At 39.5% G+C, this 13,310-nt stretch overlaps 1 protein-coding gene across 13 annotated transcripts in view; it reads left to right on the forward strand.

The window, feature by feature from the left end:
• CADPS (calcium dependent secretion activator) overlaps nt 1-13,310 on the forward strand; it is a 474,942-nt gene that overhangs the window by 374,074 nt on the left and 87,558 nt on the right. For all 13 annotated transcript variants that reach the window (XM_054551945.2, XM_054551946.2, XM_054551947.2 and 10 more), the window contains 2 exons: nt 5,451-5,607; nt 6,387-6,528. In XM_054551945.2, the coding sequence (XP_054407920.1) occupies nt 5,451-5,607; nt 6,387-6,528 (299 nt within the window). The remainder of the gene's footprint in view (nt 1-5,450; nt 5,608-6,386; nt 6,529-13,310) is intronic.

A 13,310-nucleotide genomic window follows, 5' to 3' on the forward strand; every position in this document is an offset into this window, starting at 1 on the left:
AACAACGACTGCAGTTACATCCCAACACAACGCCTCCTACCTGCCTTGATTCTGTCCTTAGCCTGGTGTAGTTTCCTATGTCTGTCTGTACTTACCTTTATTACAGCAGATGAGTATCAAACTTAGTAACCAGTAGCTCGCCGGAGTGATACTAATCTTCCTCAACAACCGTCTCTATGTGAATCATATATACAGTATTTATATATAGAGAGAGTACTGAAGAATTTTTTTCCCTGAAAACCCTTAAAGAATGGGGGTAAGACCCCTTGAGGCAGGTAGAACTAATTCATACAGCATCTATCCGCAACGCACAGCCATGAGTGATAAGGAAAAGCAAATTGATAACCTCCAAACATGTAAACAATTAAGTGGGTTCGAATATTTTTCCTACGCTATCCTATAGGATGTTCTTTTCAGATTGCAGGCATCTGGGGTTCCGGTGATGGTAAGTGTGTTTTTCCAACGTGTGTTCAAAGTCATCTCCAGAGGCATGCAGGGGCTCCAGCCTGCCCTCCTCTGACCTGAGTGGTTGAGGCTCTTCCCATGATGCTGGACCAAACCCACACATTCTTGAAGACATAAATACAAAGAGCACAGTTTTCTCAGTCACAATTGTGCTTTTAAGTGAATCAGAGGAGAAGAAAAAATGACAGATATACTTGATTTATAATCAAGTTATTTTTGGAGGCTGCTACAGGCTAAGAAAGGTTGTATATTTTTCTAAATTGCTCAAAAGAAACACCAAAGGAGGGCTTATACGCTAAACAAGGCACGTTTCACTTTTCCAAAAAGCCCTTTTTCACTGTGTTAATCCTTATCCTAAACTGCCCTAATAACCATCATCACAAAATATTTTAATCTTATATATTCGAAAGCCATTCAAATTAAATAAATAGAGTAGACATCATCAACTCAATTCCCATTACCAACTTTAAAACTTAGTAATGAAAACGTCAGCATACTTTGGAGTGCCTGAGACCAAATTTTCTTTTAGATAAATGTACAGGATTCTTTCCAAAATTAAAAATTTTACCCAATCACAAAATCTTCTCCATCAATCAAAAGCTACCTATTGAGCATCTTCTATCTTCTGAGCACTGAGGCAACTACCTTGGTGCTTTTTGAAAGACAACTAGGCATAGGACAGCCTGTCCTTCAAGCAATAGAACGCAGGGTGTCCGGAGCTTAGGCTCTGGGCCAGAGAAGTTTGGCTTTGAATCCTAGCTTTGCCTCTTTTCTTCCAAGATTACTTCTCTCATCCTGTAAAGTGGAGATAACAATAGATGGTCATTGTTAGAGTGGAAGGCCACATTCAGTAAAGCATCTGGTGTTACGCCTGGCACAAAGTGAGCACTCCACAAAGCTTGGCTCTTTTGTTATTAGGAACAAATTGCTAAGGAAACAAAATATAAGAATATCTGATTATCAAAGTGACAAAACCTGTGTGGAAAGTACCAAATGAACAGAATAAACAGAACGTGTTGAGAGCAGATTCATTTCAAGGTACAGTGGGCCAGAAAGGCACTACCACCTGTTCTCAACTTTCACTTACAGATTGCAATCACGTGGACAGCTCTTGAAAATTCAGACCCCCAGGTCTTGTCCCAGCTCAATTTATTGAAATCTTCCAGGGAAGTGCTGAGCATGGATAATTTTTAAAAGCTGCCCAGGTGATTCCAGTGTACAACCAGGGTCAAGACTGGCTGGAGTACAGTGGAAGAGGTAGCATTACCTGTGGCACATTAAACATGGGGTTTTTCTTCCCCAAAAGAAAAAGTAAGACAATTATTTTCTACTGATCAGTACTCAACTACCATGTTCTCTGGGTGCTCCGTAGATTTAAAAAAAAAAAAAAAAAAAAAAAAAAAGACTAAATCCTAAGCTTGGATCTTGGCTGTGTGGCCATGCTGTTTGGTGGTACCACTCAAATCAAAGTGACTGGTAGGCTTGCCTCCTCCACCTAAAAAAAAAACAATAATCCTTAAAGACATTTTAAATTCCAAGATAAAGTAATTAAATGTCCCAAGAGAAGAAATCTCACCAGCTAAGAATACATCATATGTACACACACACAGTATATGGTAGCACTGGTCACAGTTATCTCTTAATTGCAGCTTAACTCTGTTTCCAGAGTCTAATCTATTCACAAACATACACACACGAATTATGCCTTCATGTATGGTTGCTACACCTTCCCAATCTCTCTCTATGTATACGTATGTATATGTATATATGTATTGTGGTATATAGAGGAGTACATATATACATGTTAGTTTGTGTGCAAAATATACAGTGTGTTTGATGTAGACTATACCCCTAAAGCACACATCTTTGTCTTTGAATAATGAAAAGCTCTGGGTAAGTATTTAGTAGCCGAAGTATAACTCCTTATTCTCCTTATTGTCTTTGGAAAAGGTTTATAAGACTTTAGATGCCCATGAACATTGTGAGTTAGCTCAAGTACAAAAATAGCATTCACCTGTATGAGCAAGAATAAAATAAACATTTTTAAAGCCTGGCCTTTCCCAACCCAGTCACACAGATTCCATTCATTTAATTGGAATTACACTTTTGCTTTCTGGTTGTTACTGCCCTTGCTAGAATCATTTTGTTCTTCTTGGAGAGTCGGGTTTGATTATAAGGTTTTGAAAAGAATTCCCTTGAATGTACAAAAATAGCTCTGGTCCTCACTTATTCTACTGTCCCCAAATTTAAATTCTCTTGGTTCACTAGATCCCTAAACTGTTCTACCGGACTCCAATAGCAATGATTCATGCCACAGTAGTCATCGTTCTTTGCAGGGCTATTAATATCTAAATGATTATTAATGCAAGGATGGTAAATATTTGCTCAATAATATATTAAATTACAATGAGGGACTAAGTTCTCTATAGATTGTAGAAGTGGCACTTCTTATGACCTCTGGTTTGCAACTTTTAAGTTAAAAAGCTGGTAAGAGGCCAGGTGCGGTGGCTCATGCCTGTAATCCCAGCACTTTGGGAGGCCGAGGCAGGTGGACCAGCTGAGGCCAGGAGTTTGAGACCAGCCTGGCCAACATGATGAAACCCCGTTTCTACTAAAAATACAAAAAAAAAAAAAAAATTAGCCAGGTATGGCGGCAGGCACCTGTAATTCCAGCTAGTCAGGAGGCTGAGGCAGGGGCTGCAGTGAGCCAAGATCGCACCATTGCACTCCAGCCTGGGTAACAAGAGCAAAACTCCGTTCCAAAAAAAAAAAAACTGCTGGTAAGAGCCAGGTATGAGGTTGGGTTAAGAAACTTTTAATTTCAAACATTTGAGCTTGGTTTTTTTGTTTTGTTTTGTTTTTTCCTGTCATTCTAGGGCAAATTGTGTCTGGGGAGGCAACTCAATCTTCCCAGTAACTTTTCTTGGACTCATCCTGAAGATGTAAAGTTAGTTGAATAACTAAAGAATAAGTACTAGCCGACATTTAGTGTACATTTGTGAATTTTTCAAATATCTGGAATCAGGATTGATGAGAGTCAGCCTTCCACATAGGGGTGGAGATGGAACTTCATCCAGCAAGTTCCAGGATTTAGATGGTCTCTGCCTAAAAGGCTGGTGTCTGGGAAAGTTCTGGGGGTGGCATGGAGGGTTTCTCTATCTACTGGACTTAGCTAGGTAGTCAGTGGAGTAAGCCCTAAACCCCAGGGCTCTCATCTGCAGGTGGTGAAACTACAATAAAACCTCATCGGTTCAGACCCAAATATTGGAATCTGTGACAATTCAATTGCAGATGTGACTCTTTTTCTTATGTAATATATTTGACTTGATCTCAACTTTCTCAGGAAATTCTAAAGACTCTTCTTACAAGTTAGAGGAATCCAATACCCTTTTTTCCATCCTAGGATCTATGAAATTAAATCTACTGTTTCTTTGACTTCAATTTATAAGTCAACTTATCTATAATTATTAGATGCTTAAAAAACGTTTACACTTATGTTGCGTTAATAACTAATGTAGACTTAATGAATACTTTTTACTTTAGTGTCCAATTATAGGCTACATTCAAAAACAGTAAAAGGATATCTCTTTAGAAAGTCCAATAAGTTAGGCTTTTTTTGCTGATGGGCCAGCATCTCCCCTCTCCCATTAATCTGAATCAGTGAGGTTTTACTGTAAATTAAAATGGAAACAGCAGGTGTCTATTTCCAGCCAAGCCAACCTTGCAGAATGGTCCATGACTTGATTTTTTTCATTTAATTTGCAAACCAGCCACATGTTGATAAAGGAGAAGTAAGTAAAGTGAAATCTCGTGAAAGAAGAGAGGTGGACCCCTATTCTGCCTCCTAGTGGCTGTTAGAATATCCCTCTAATAACTAATAGATCACAGAAGAGCTTGGCCATTGAACAAACCCTTTCATTTATGGAATTTTTCCATAATCATCTTTCATATTTTCAAATGCCTTCCCATCTTTTTTTGGTGAATGCTCCGGAAAGTGTTTCCAATGTAAATACTTTGCGGCATTGAATGGGGATGTGGGGGACCAGAAGGGGCTGGCAATTTGTTTTTGTTTTTCTGCTCTCTTTGAAATCGGCAAAACAGGGCCTGTTGACACTGCCACTCATTCTGCATGCTCCCTGCCAGAAATGATTAGTCAACATGCATGCGTGCCTTTGAATTGAATTCACATCTGGCCCAGTCTGATGTGAATGTCACCCCCTGAGACCCTGCACAATGATTTCCAAGGGCCCATGTGCATGAAAATGAGTTACTTCACTGATATTTTTTGGTTTTCAATGTACATATGTGTCCAACCCCCAGAAAAATAAGTCCTGATCTTAGTGTTTTCTAGCCTAAGCCTGATCTTTCCTCCAGACTGGATACAAAACCAAAGCCTCCTTGCTTAAAAAGATTTCAACTCAAAAGTTTTGTGACAATTGCAACAATGGTTTTATTTGACTTAGTATGAAATAGGAGTAACATTTCCAATGTGTAGGGAAACATGAGTTCTTGAGTTTTTGTATGAGACCATAGACAAGCTCCAGATATGTAGATATAAGTGAACAATAATTACAAATTTTCAAGTTAGACCAGCAGAAAACCCATAAACACAGTGAAGAAACTCCCAGATTTTAATACCTTAGAGCAAGAACTAGCCAACAACGATGACAAAGAGCATGACTCAAAATGTACTGAGTTATTGTAAATTGAACAGAAGTTCCACGTCTGTCATTTCTACTGCAGCATCCTCTGACCCATAGGTCAGAATAAAGGCTCTCTATGGCAGGCCTGGAATCATACAAAGCACTGCCTTAGACACTTAGCGCCCCAATTGTATCAAAAATTCTGTTCTCTTTACAATAAAATTACCAAACCCTGCTGGATGCACCATTAATTTTGAACAGTGAGGGCTAGAGTTCACATCTTATATCCGAGAAAGAAGCTCATCACCTCTTTGTCTATTGTTTTTCTGCCAAATTTCAAAGGCCTTTGCGTGGTGGTCAGATTTAATGGTGGAGCATGCGGAGACGTTCCTGTCACTCTTTGCAGTAGACATGGATGCAGCCTTAGAGGTGCAACCTCCAGACACATGGGACAGTTTTCCACTATTTCAGCTGCTGAATGATTTTCTCCGTACTGACTGTATGTATTAACTTTGACTGCTTGACTTTCCTAAGTAGTGTGTAGATGAACACATCGCTAAGATGTCTTTATCCCAAGCAGACTACAGGCTTGACATAGCTCTTCATGGTTTTGTTATTATTAACCCCACCCCCCAAAAAGAAACATACAGCTGAAGGGTATTCCTTTTCTTCCAAAAAGTGTCCTGTTCTAGGGACGCTGTCTCTTAACTAGACAGTAATGTGAGAAGAGGTATCCATTTTTTGTGTGTTTTATTGTCTCTCAAATTAATTAACCTCTTCATATTTTGCAATTTTTATCAAAAGATGCTTTCTAGATGGAAAAAAAAAATTTACAGCTGACTAACATGTCAAGCATTTCAGAGTATGTTATAGTGACAACAGCCATAAAATAGACCTTCCTCCCCAGAGAGGGTGATGAAGGAGGGCAGAGTATAAAGAATGTTCTTTCTTCCTAGGAACTTAATGGGAGGAAGGGAAGTGGGTGCTAGGAAAACAGAAAAAAAAAATGGTGCGGATTGTTGTTTTTGTTGTTTCTTAAAGTAGCATTATTGTTTTTCCTTTTAGAAGATCAATACCAAGGGGTAAAGTGTTTTTTAATTCCATTTCAATGCTTTTTACGTACTTTTTTCCTTCTCTTCTCTTTTTGGCTTCCTTAGAAGCAGTATATTTAATGTAGAAGACAATCAATCATCTGTGTGCGTGTGTGTGTGTGTGTGTGTGTTGTACATTGATAAAGTAGCTGTGGGTTCTTAACAAGCTTTTTCTTATCTGTTCTAGATAATTTGTGCAATGGAAAATTTCACAAACACCTGCAAGACCTGTTTGCCCCACTTGTTGTTAGATATGTGGATCTGATGGAGTCCTCAATTGCACAATCCATTCACAGGGGCTTTGAGCGGGAGTCATGGGAACCAGTCAAGTAAGGAAACCTTTTTTGATACCATCGGAGTTTGGGTACAAATGGCTGGAGAGTAATACAGAAATGGATTAATGATGTCATATGGGTTTCACTGTTAGTGTGGACAGAGAGAAACACCATACATTTCTTCTACTATGATGCTCATAGCTTCTTTGCCCAAATGGCAGGAGGATTGGGGATGGAGAAGGTGGGCAGGGTACAGGAAGAGGTTGAAAAAACGTTTTATGAAATGAAATCTCTTATTGCACAAGATAAATAAGGAAGAAGGAATATAAACTCGGCTGTGATATTTGTGTGGTATGTCTTACTCCAATGGTGTTATCTCTAGGATTCAGTGTTTCCCAAAGTGTGTTCGGTAGGGTTCTAGGCAGGGAGGTCAGCAAACTTTTTCTATAAAAGGCCTTATACTATATACTTAGGCTTTTGGAGCCACATAATCTCTGTCACAACTCAACTCTGTCATTGTAGCATGAAAGCAGTCATAGACAGTATGTAAACGAACAAGTGTAGCTGTGTTACAATGAAACTTTGTTAACAAAACAGGTCCATAGTTTGCCATTGCCTGGTCTAGGCCTTTTAGATGCACCTTTTTAAAAAAAAAAACCTTTATGGCCAAGTATGTTTAGGAAACAATACCTACCCCACTGACCTAGAATTTTGTGTAACTCTGTTTAACCCAGATTTTCCTAAATGTATTGGACCACCGTGTGCTTTTTTTAAATGGGACATATACCCTGCAGGATAAATTATGGGAAATCTTGTGGGTTGCAAGTTTGTCAATTTCTGCAAATGTCTGGCAAATTTTAGATCTTATTTGAAAATGTTTGGCAGGCTTGGTGCCATCTCCATTCCCCAGATGGGAAGAGGGCTTGACTTGAGGCTCCAGAGGGTCAGTCTCAGACTCCCCTTTCTGAAAAAATAGAGACTCCTATATGGAGAGTTTGATGGTTATGGTTTGATGGTTTGAAAAGCTCCAGTAAAGCCTACTGTTGGATTTGCCTTGTTAGTTTCTTTCTTTCTTTCTTTCTTTTTTTTTTTAAGGAAATCATTTTGTTCATGCTAGTCTTTTACATCTTTGGGATGCAGCAAACAGTATGGAGCAAAGTAGAGGGATGTTACAAGCACATTTTAGGAACTCCAGAACAAATATTCATGAGGCCTTTCCTCAATTTGGAAGCCTTGACTTGCAGCCTATTTTTAAGCAGTTTTCTGAACGGAGACCCTCCTCTAACATTATACTGTATAAGGCTCTCACTGATAAATTAATGCAAAATAGGCTTTTCTGCCCACCTTCCACATCTGAGCCACAAGAGAAGTTTCCCTATTGCAAGGAGGTTAATAATGAGTAGCTCCTCCTTTGCAAATACCAAGAAATTTAAATTTTAATTTGTTATTCTCCAGTTTGTAACAGTCTCTTAATATGGCCCTACTGACAAATTTTAACTCATGAGGGTAGAACTGGGTCCCTTAATGGTAAATTATTGAGAGGCTCTATTTTTTTTCAATGTTCAATACAATCAAGATAGTTGTGCTGGAGAATAGCTATTAAGAGGAAAAGGTTAAAATGAGTAATATTTACGTTTTAAAATAACAGTGGTCTTGAAATAACATTTACTTACTTGCATTTAAATACGGAGACTACTACTACCAACACACATGGAAGAGAACGATTGGTATCCTTCACTATTCCTTGAAGAGCCCTAGATTTAGTGCCCCGTCTTCCATTTACTAGCCAGAAGTCAAGGGTTCAAACCTCTATGAACTTGTTTGCTCCCCTGCAAAACTGAAGTTTTAAAAATGTGCCTATCCAGTGTCTGAGAATTATCATGAAACCTTGTGATAATGTCACTAAGTCATTTTATAATCTGTTAAATTTCTTAAAAGTCAAACACGGCTGGGTGCGGTGTCTCACACCTGTAATCCCAGCACTTTGGGAGGCCGAGGCGGGCGGATCACAAGGTCAGGAGATCGAGAACATCCTGGCTAACACGGTGAAACCCCGTCTCTACTAAAAATACAAAAAATTAGCCAGGCGTGGTGGTGGGCGCCTGTAGTCCCAGCTACTCGGGAGGCTGAGGCAGGAGAATGGCGTGAACCCGGGAGGCGGAGCTTGCAGTGAGCCGAGATCGCTCCACTGCACTCCAGCCTGGGCGACAGACTGAGATGCCGTCTCAAAAAATAAAATAAAAGTTTAACACATGACTGCTACTTCTTTGGGGGCATTAAATATTCTTAATACCATCAGAAATAAAGATAGACTCAAAAATCATCTTCATACCTGGAAGTCTTAGTCTAGGGATGTTTTCTTGGGAATTTTTTTACCAATTAAAAAAATTTGAACTCTTACATGGGCAATTTAAAGGTCTGCAAATTGTGAATAAAGGAATAATAGTTGCGAATAATAACCTGAGAATTATGCAGATATGTGTGTGTTTTTTAGTAGCTTTTTGCTATCTAAAATTGTGCTGTTAGTGAATATGATTGTGGTTTGTTCAATTCATGCTAAATAGTATATGCCTTTCAGAGTATGTGGAGATCTTTAAAAGTGCCAACTAAGGGCTGGGTGTAGTGGTTCACACCTGTAATCCCAACACTTTGGGGGACCAAGGCGAGAGGATCACTTGAGGCCAGGGTTTCAAGACCAGTCTGGGCAACATAACCAGACTCTATCTCTACAAAATAAAAAAAGTAGCCAGGCATGGTGGTGCAGCATGTAGTCCAAGCTACTCAGGAGGCTAAGGTGGGAGGATTGCTTGAGCCCAGGAGTTCAAGGTTACAGTGAGCCGCGATCCTGCCACTGTACTCCAGCCTGGGGTGACAGAGTGAGACCCTATTAAAAAAAAAAAAAAAAAAAAAAAAAACAGTGCTAACTAAAATACAAGCTACCACACACATTGTATTGGCCGATTTTTAAACAGAGTGTGGATGCCACGGGACAGCTTTGCAGAATGGAATAAAATGGAGCGTAAAAAAGAGCTTGGAAACATGTTATGTGCTAAGAGGAGTGAGTCTCTCCATGTTTCCTACGATGTGAATAGAAATAAAATGTGAACTTCCATCTGACTACTTATTGGTGGGTTGATGAAGAAGCAGATTCATTTCTTTTCTTAGATTTTTTTTCCAAGTGAAGAATGATCTTTTTGTCATACTTCTCATCAAGCTCACCCCAAAATAAGAAACTAACTTAGGTAAACAGGTTTAGTTTGCTCAATCTTTTCCATTTTTGCCACAGAATCTTCCAAATACATACATACACAAACACAGCCTTTCTTTCAAACAATTGTTATCCTCAAGTAGTTCTGTTCTACTTTTCAAAATTTATAAGCTCCTTATTATAAGTAAAATGAGAAATGCATTATAATGTTTGCTTCAAAATAACTAGCATTCAAAATGCTGAAGAAAAATAGCAATCTGACAAGAAAATGCTACAAATGTATTGAGTTTGCTAAAAAGAGAACAAAAAATATCCTTTATTCTTCAGATCTTCCTATTTCAAAATATGGCCCTGTAAAAGAAAATAGAGATATCATCATTTAGGCTTGATGCAATTAAGGTTATTTAAGATGAACAACAAAAACAACAACAACAAAAATAATTGAAGTTATTTGATGGAAAGGGTAAAATGGCTGAGTCCTATGGCAGCCTTTCCCTAGAAAGACAGTCTTCCATCTCTTCAAAAAGAGAAAAGGGAAGCTACATATCTGTTTCCGTTAAGCCAGATACAGTCATGGTTAGAATCTCTATGAATTGGTGGAAAATGTCATCTCTTTGCTTCTAACCACAGCGAAAGATAGTCAGCTTCTCAAAGACAGTCCCAAGTTGTCAATAAAATCTGGAGCCCATGGCCCTCTCATGGGTTTCCATCAGGACATGTAGTAGGGTCACCACTCACAGTTGGGCAGGTTGCCCACAATCCTTCTGGCAGCTGTGAATATGAGGTTTTGGTCCTAACAAGAAATGGACATTTCCATCAGCTCTGCAGTGTTAGCTCATTGGTAATAAGCCATGGTGGCCTTCAATATGAAAGAAAACCTAGAAAACAACTCATTCAAAGTCTTACCGAGTCTAGTACCTCCACCACCCTTGCCTACTACCTTTTCCCTGACAGATGGTCACTCAGTCTTTACTTAAACACCTCCAGGCATGGGGAATCCTTGGTGGCATGGTTGCCCACTTCAGGTTAGGACTGCTCTGAGGTAAGAGCCAGGACTTGACTCTGGAGGTGGGGTTCAGAAACCAGACCAAACTGGGAACTAGCTAAAACAAGGATGGGGCAAAAGTGGCTTTCCATAAGACATGCCTACCAGCGTGCCCTGTCAGTTTACCATTGCCATGGAGTTACCGCTCATTTCCATGTCAATGACCTGATGACCCAGATGTTACTACCCTTTGCCTAGAAATATCTTACATAAACCTCTCCTTAATCTACGTGTAATTAAAGGCATGCATAAATGTGACTACAAAACTGCCCTGAGCTGCTACTCCAAGCACACTGCCTGTGGGAAAGCCCTGCTCTGCAGGAGCAGTGACAGCACTGTAACATCACCAGAGTTTTTACACTACCACTTCAATAAAGCATTTTTCTTCCACTTTACCATCGGCTCACCCTTGAATTCTTTCCTAGGTGAAGCCAAGAACCCTCATGGGCTAAGCCCTACTTTGGGGTTCACTTGCCCTGCATCAGCTCTGAATGGTAGAACTAAACACTGCTTCTTAATATATGCACACTGTAAAATCTGGGATTCTCATTTCTCAAAATGCACTTTCTCACTCTGCCTCAGATATGCATATAAAAAGTATTTTTTAATGTCACTTTCCAAATAGTCATAGATATCAATATCTCTTTTTTTTTTTTTTTTTTTTTGAGATGGAGTCTTGCTCTGTCGCCCAGGCTAGAGTGCGGTGGTGCGATCTTGGCTCACTGCAAGCTCCGCCTCCTGGGTTCAAGCGATTCTCCTGCCTCAGCCTCCCGAGTAGCTGGGACTACAGTTGCCCACCACCACGCCTGGCTAATTTTTTGTGTTTTTAGTGGAGCAGGGTTTCACCGTGTTAGCCAGGATGGTCTCGATCTCCTGACCTTGTGATCCACCAGCCTTGGCCTCCCAAAGTGCTGGGATCACAGGCGTGAGCCACCGCACCTGGCCATCAATATCTTTTTTGAAAATAAGTTTTATTGTGTATATTTAAGATATAAAACATAATGCCATAAGATACATATGTAGTAAAATTGTTACTACAGTGGAACATATTAGCGTATCAACCATCAGACCAAAGACACCTTAGCAATATGCAGGTGGCCTGGTGTCAAATAGACAAGTAATGTACTTGGTGTCAGATCTCATGATTCTGCCAATAATTTGCTGGGTGACCTTGGGCCACCAAGTTTTCTGAGTTGAGATCCTCCCTCAGTTCACCTCCCTGAGGCTCAGTATCCTACTTTGTCAAACAAGGACTTTGAATAACCAAAGCTTTTCCAATGCTAACATTCCTGAAAATATCACTGTCCATATTCAGACACATATACACATTTGATCATTGCTGCCTCCCTAACACCTACAACAGGGCCTGGAACATAACAGGTGCTCAATAAATGTTTGTTGATTAATTGCCATATTTGTTAAAGAACCCACACAGGCTGAAAATTATAAGGATGTAATGGGAAAACTATGGGGATGTTTCCCCAGGTGAGGGTTTCAATCTAGTTGGGTCTGAGCAACATACACACACAAAAAATGACTTTATGAAATGTCAAAATTATCATGAAAAAAGAAAAATGACTTTATTTGCCAATGTACAAATTTACAAATAACATCAGGAAAAGTTATGAGGACATAAGAATAGAGGGGAATCAATTTCCACTAAGGGGTCATGAAAAACATAGCTTGAGGGCAAGATTTCAAAAGGGGTAGGGATGCTGGGAAAGATGATGTACAAAGGTAGAAATACGAGGGAGGGAGAGCATGCAAATGCTAAGTTTTCGCCAGCATGGATTATAACAAAGGCAAGCCGTAAAGTTGGAGAGATGTTTGGGAGGTTCTAAAGTCCCATGAAGTTTGGAATTTTTTTTCTGTAGGTGATACATTCTCAATGGGGGCTTTACAGCCCATAAGTTGGTGAAAATTGACTCAGGTGGGAGGGTGGCGCTTAAAAACATCTTACTCTTTTTACATGTATAGCACAGATCTACATATAATACATAAATAGATATTCTATATATCTGTGGCATTAAATTTTCATGGAGAAGGAAGTTGTGGGTCAGGGTGATCATGAGTAAAAGATTGTAAAATACTGCTCTAGATTCCAGGAATATATTAGAGAGTGTCCCTGCCCCAAAGTAGGGATTAGACCTAAGAACAAACACTGACAGAGGCTTCAGTGCTCAAAGCACTAAGAAAAGACAAGATGTGCTACATATATGCATGCAACAACTGATTCATAAAAGTAGAAGGCATTTTGTATCTTAAATCCAACCCCATCCATAAATCTAAAGCCAAAATCTTTGAGAAAGGCACAACTATATCCCTTCTGCATGGGGTCAGTGTCTTGATTAGAATCAATTCTAGAAGCAGGAATGACTTCACCTCCACTCATTTCCATCCATAGAAATGATGAGATGTGCACACATCTGTGACATTCATCCATGTAACAGTGAGTAGATGAGAATGTTTCTAAACCATCCACGGATGGGCGCTTTGGCCTAAATGGAAGCTATTCTTTTTCAAGAGTCCCAAAATGAATGAAAGAGTGTAAATTTTAATGCATATAAGTTGTTAGGATTGCAA

The sequence above is a fragment of the Pongo abelii genome, chromosome 2, assembly GCF_028885655.2.
Source record: "Pongo abelii isolate AG06213 chromosome 2, NHGRI_mPonAbe1-v2.0_pri, whole genome shotgun sequence".
In the NCBI taxonomy this organism is placed as follows: domain Eukaryota; kingdom Metazoa; phylum Chordata; class Mammalia; order Primates; family Hominidae; genus Pongo; species Pongo abelii.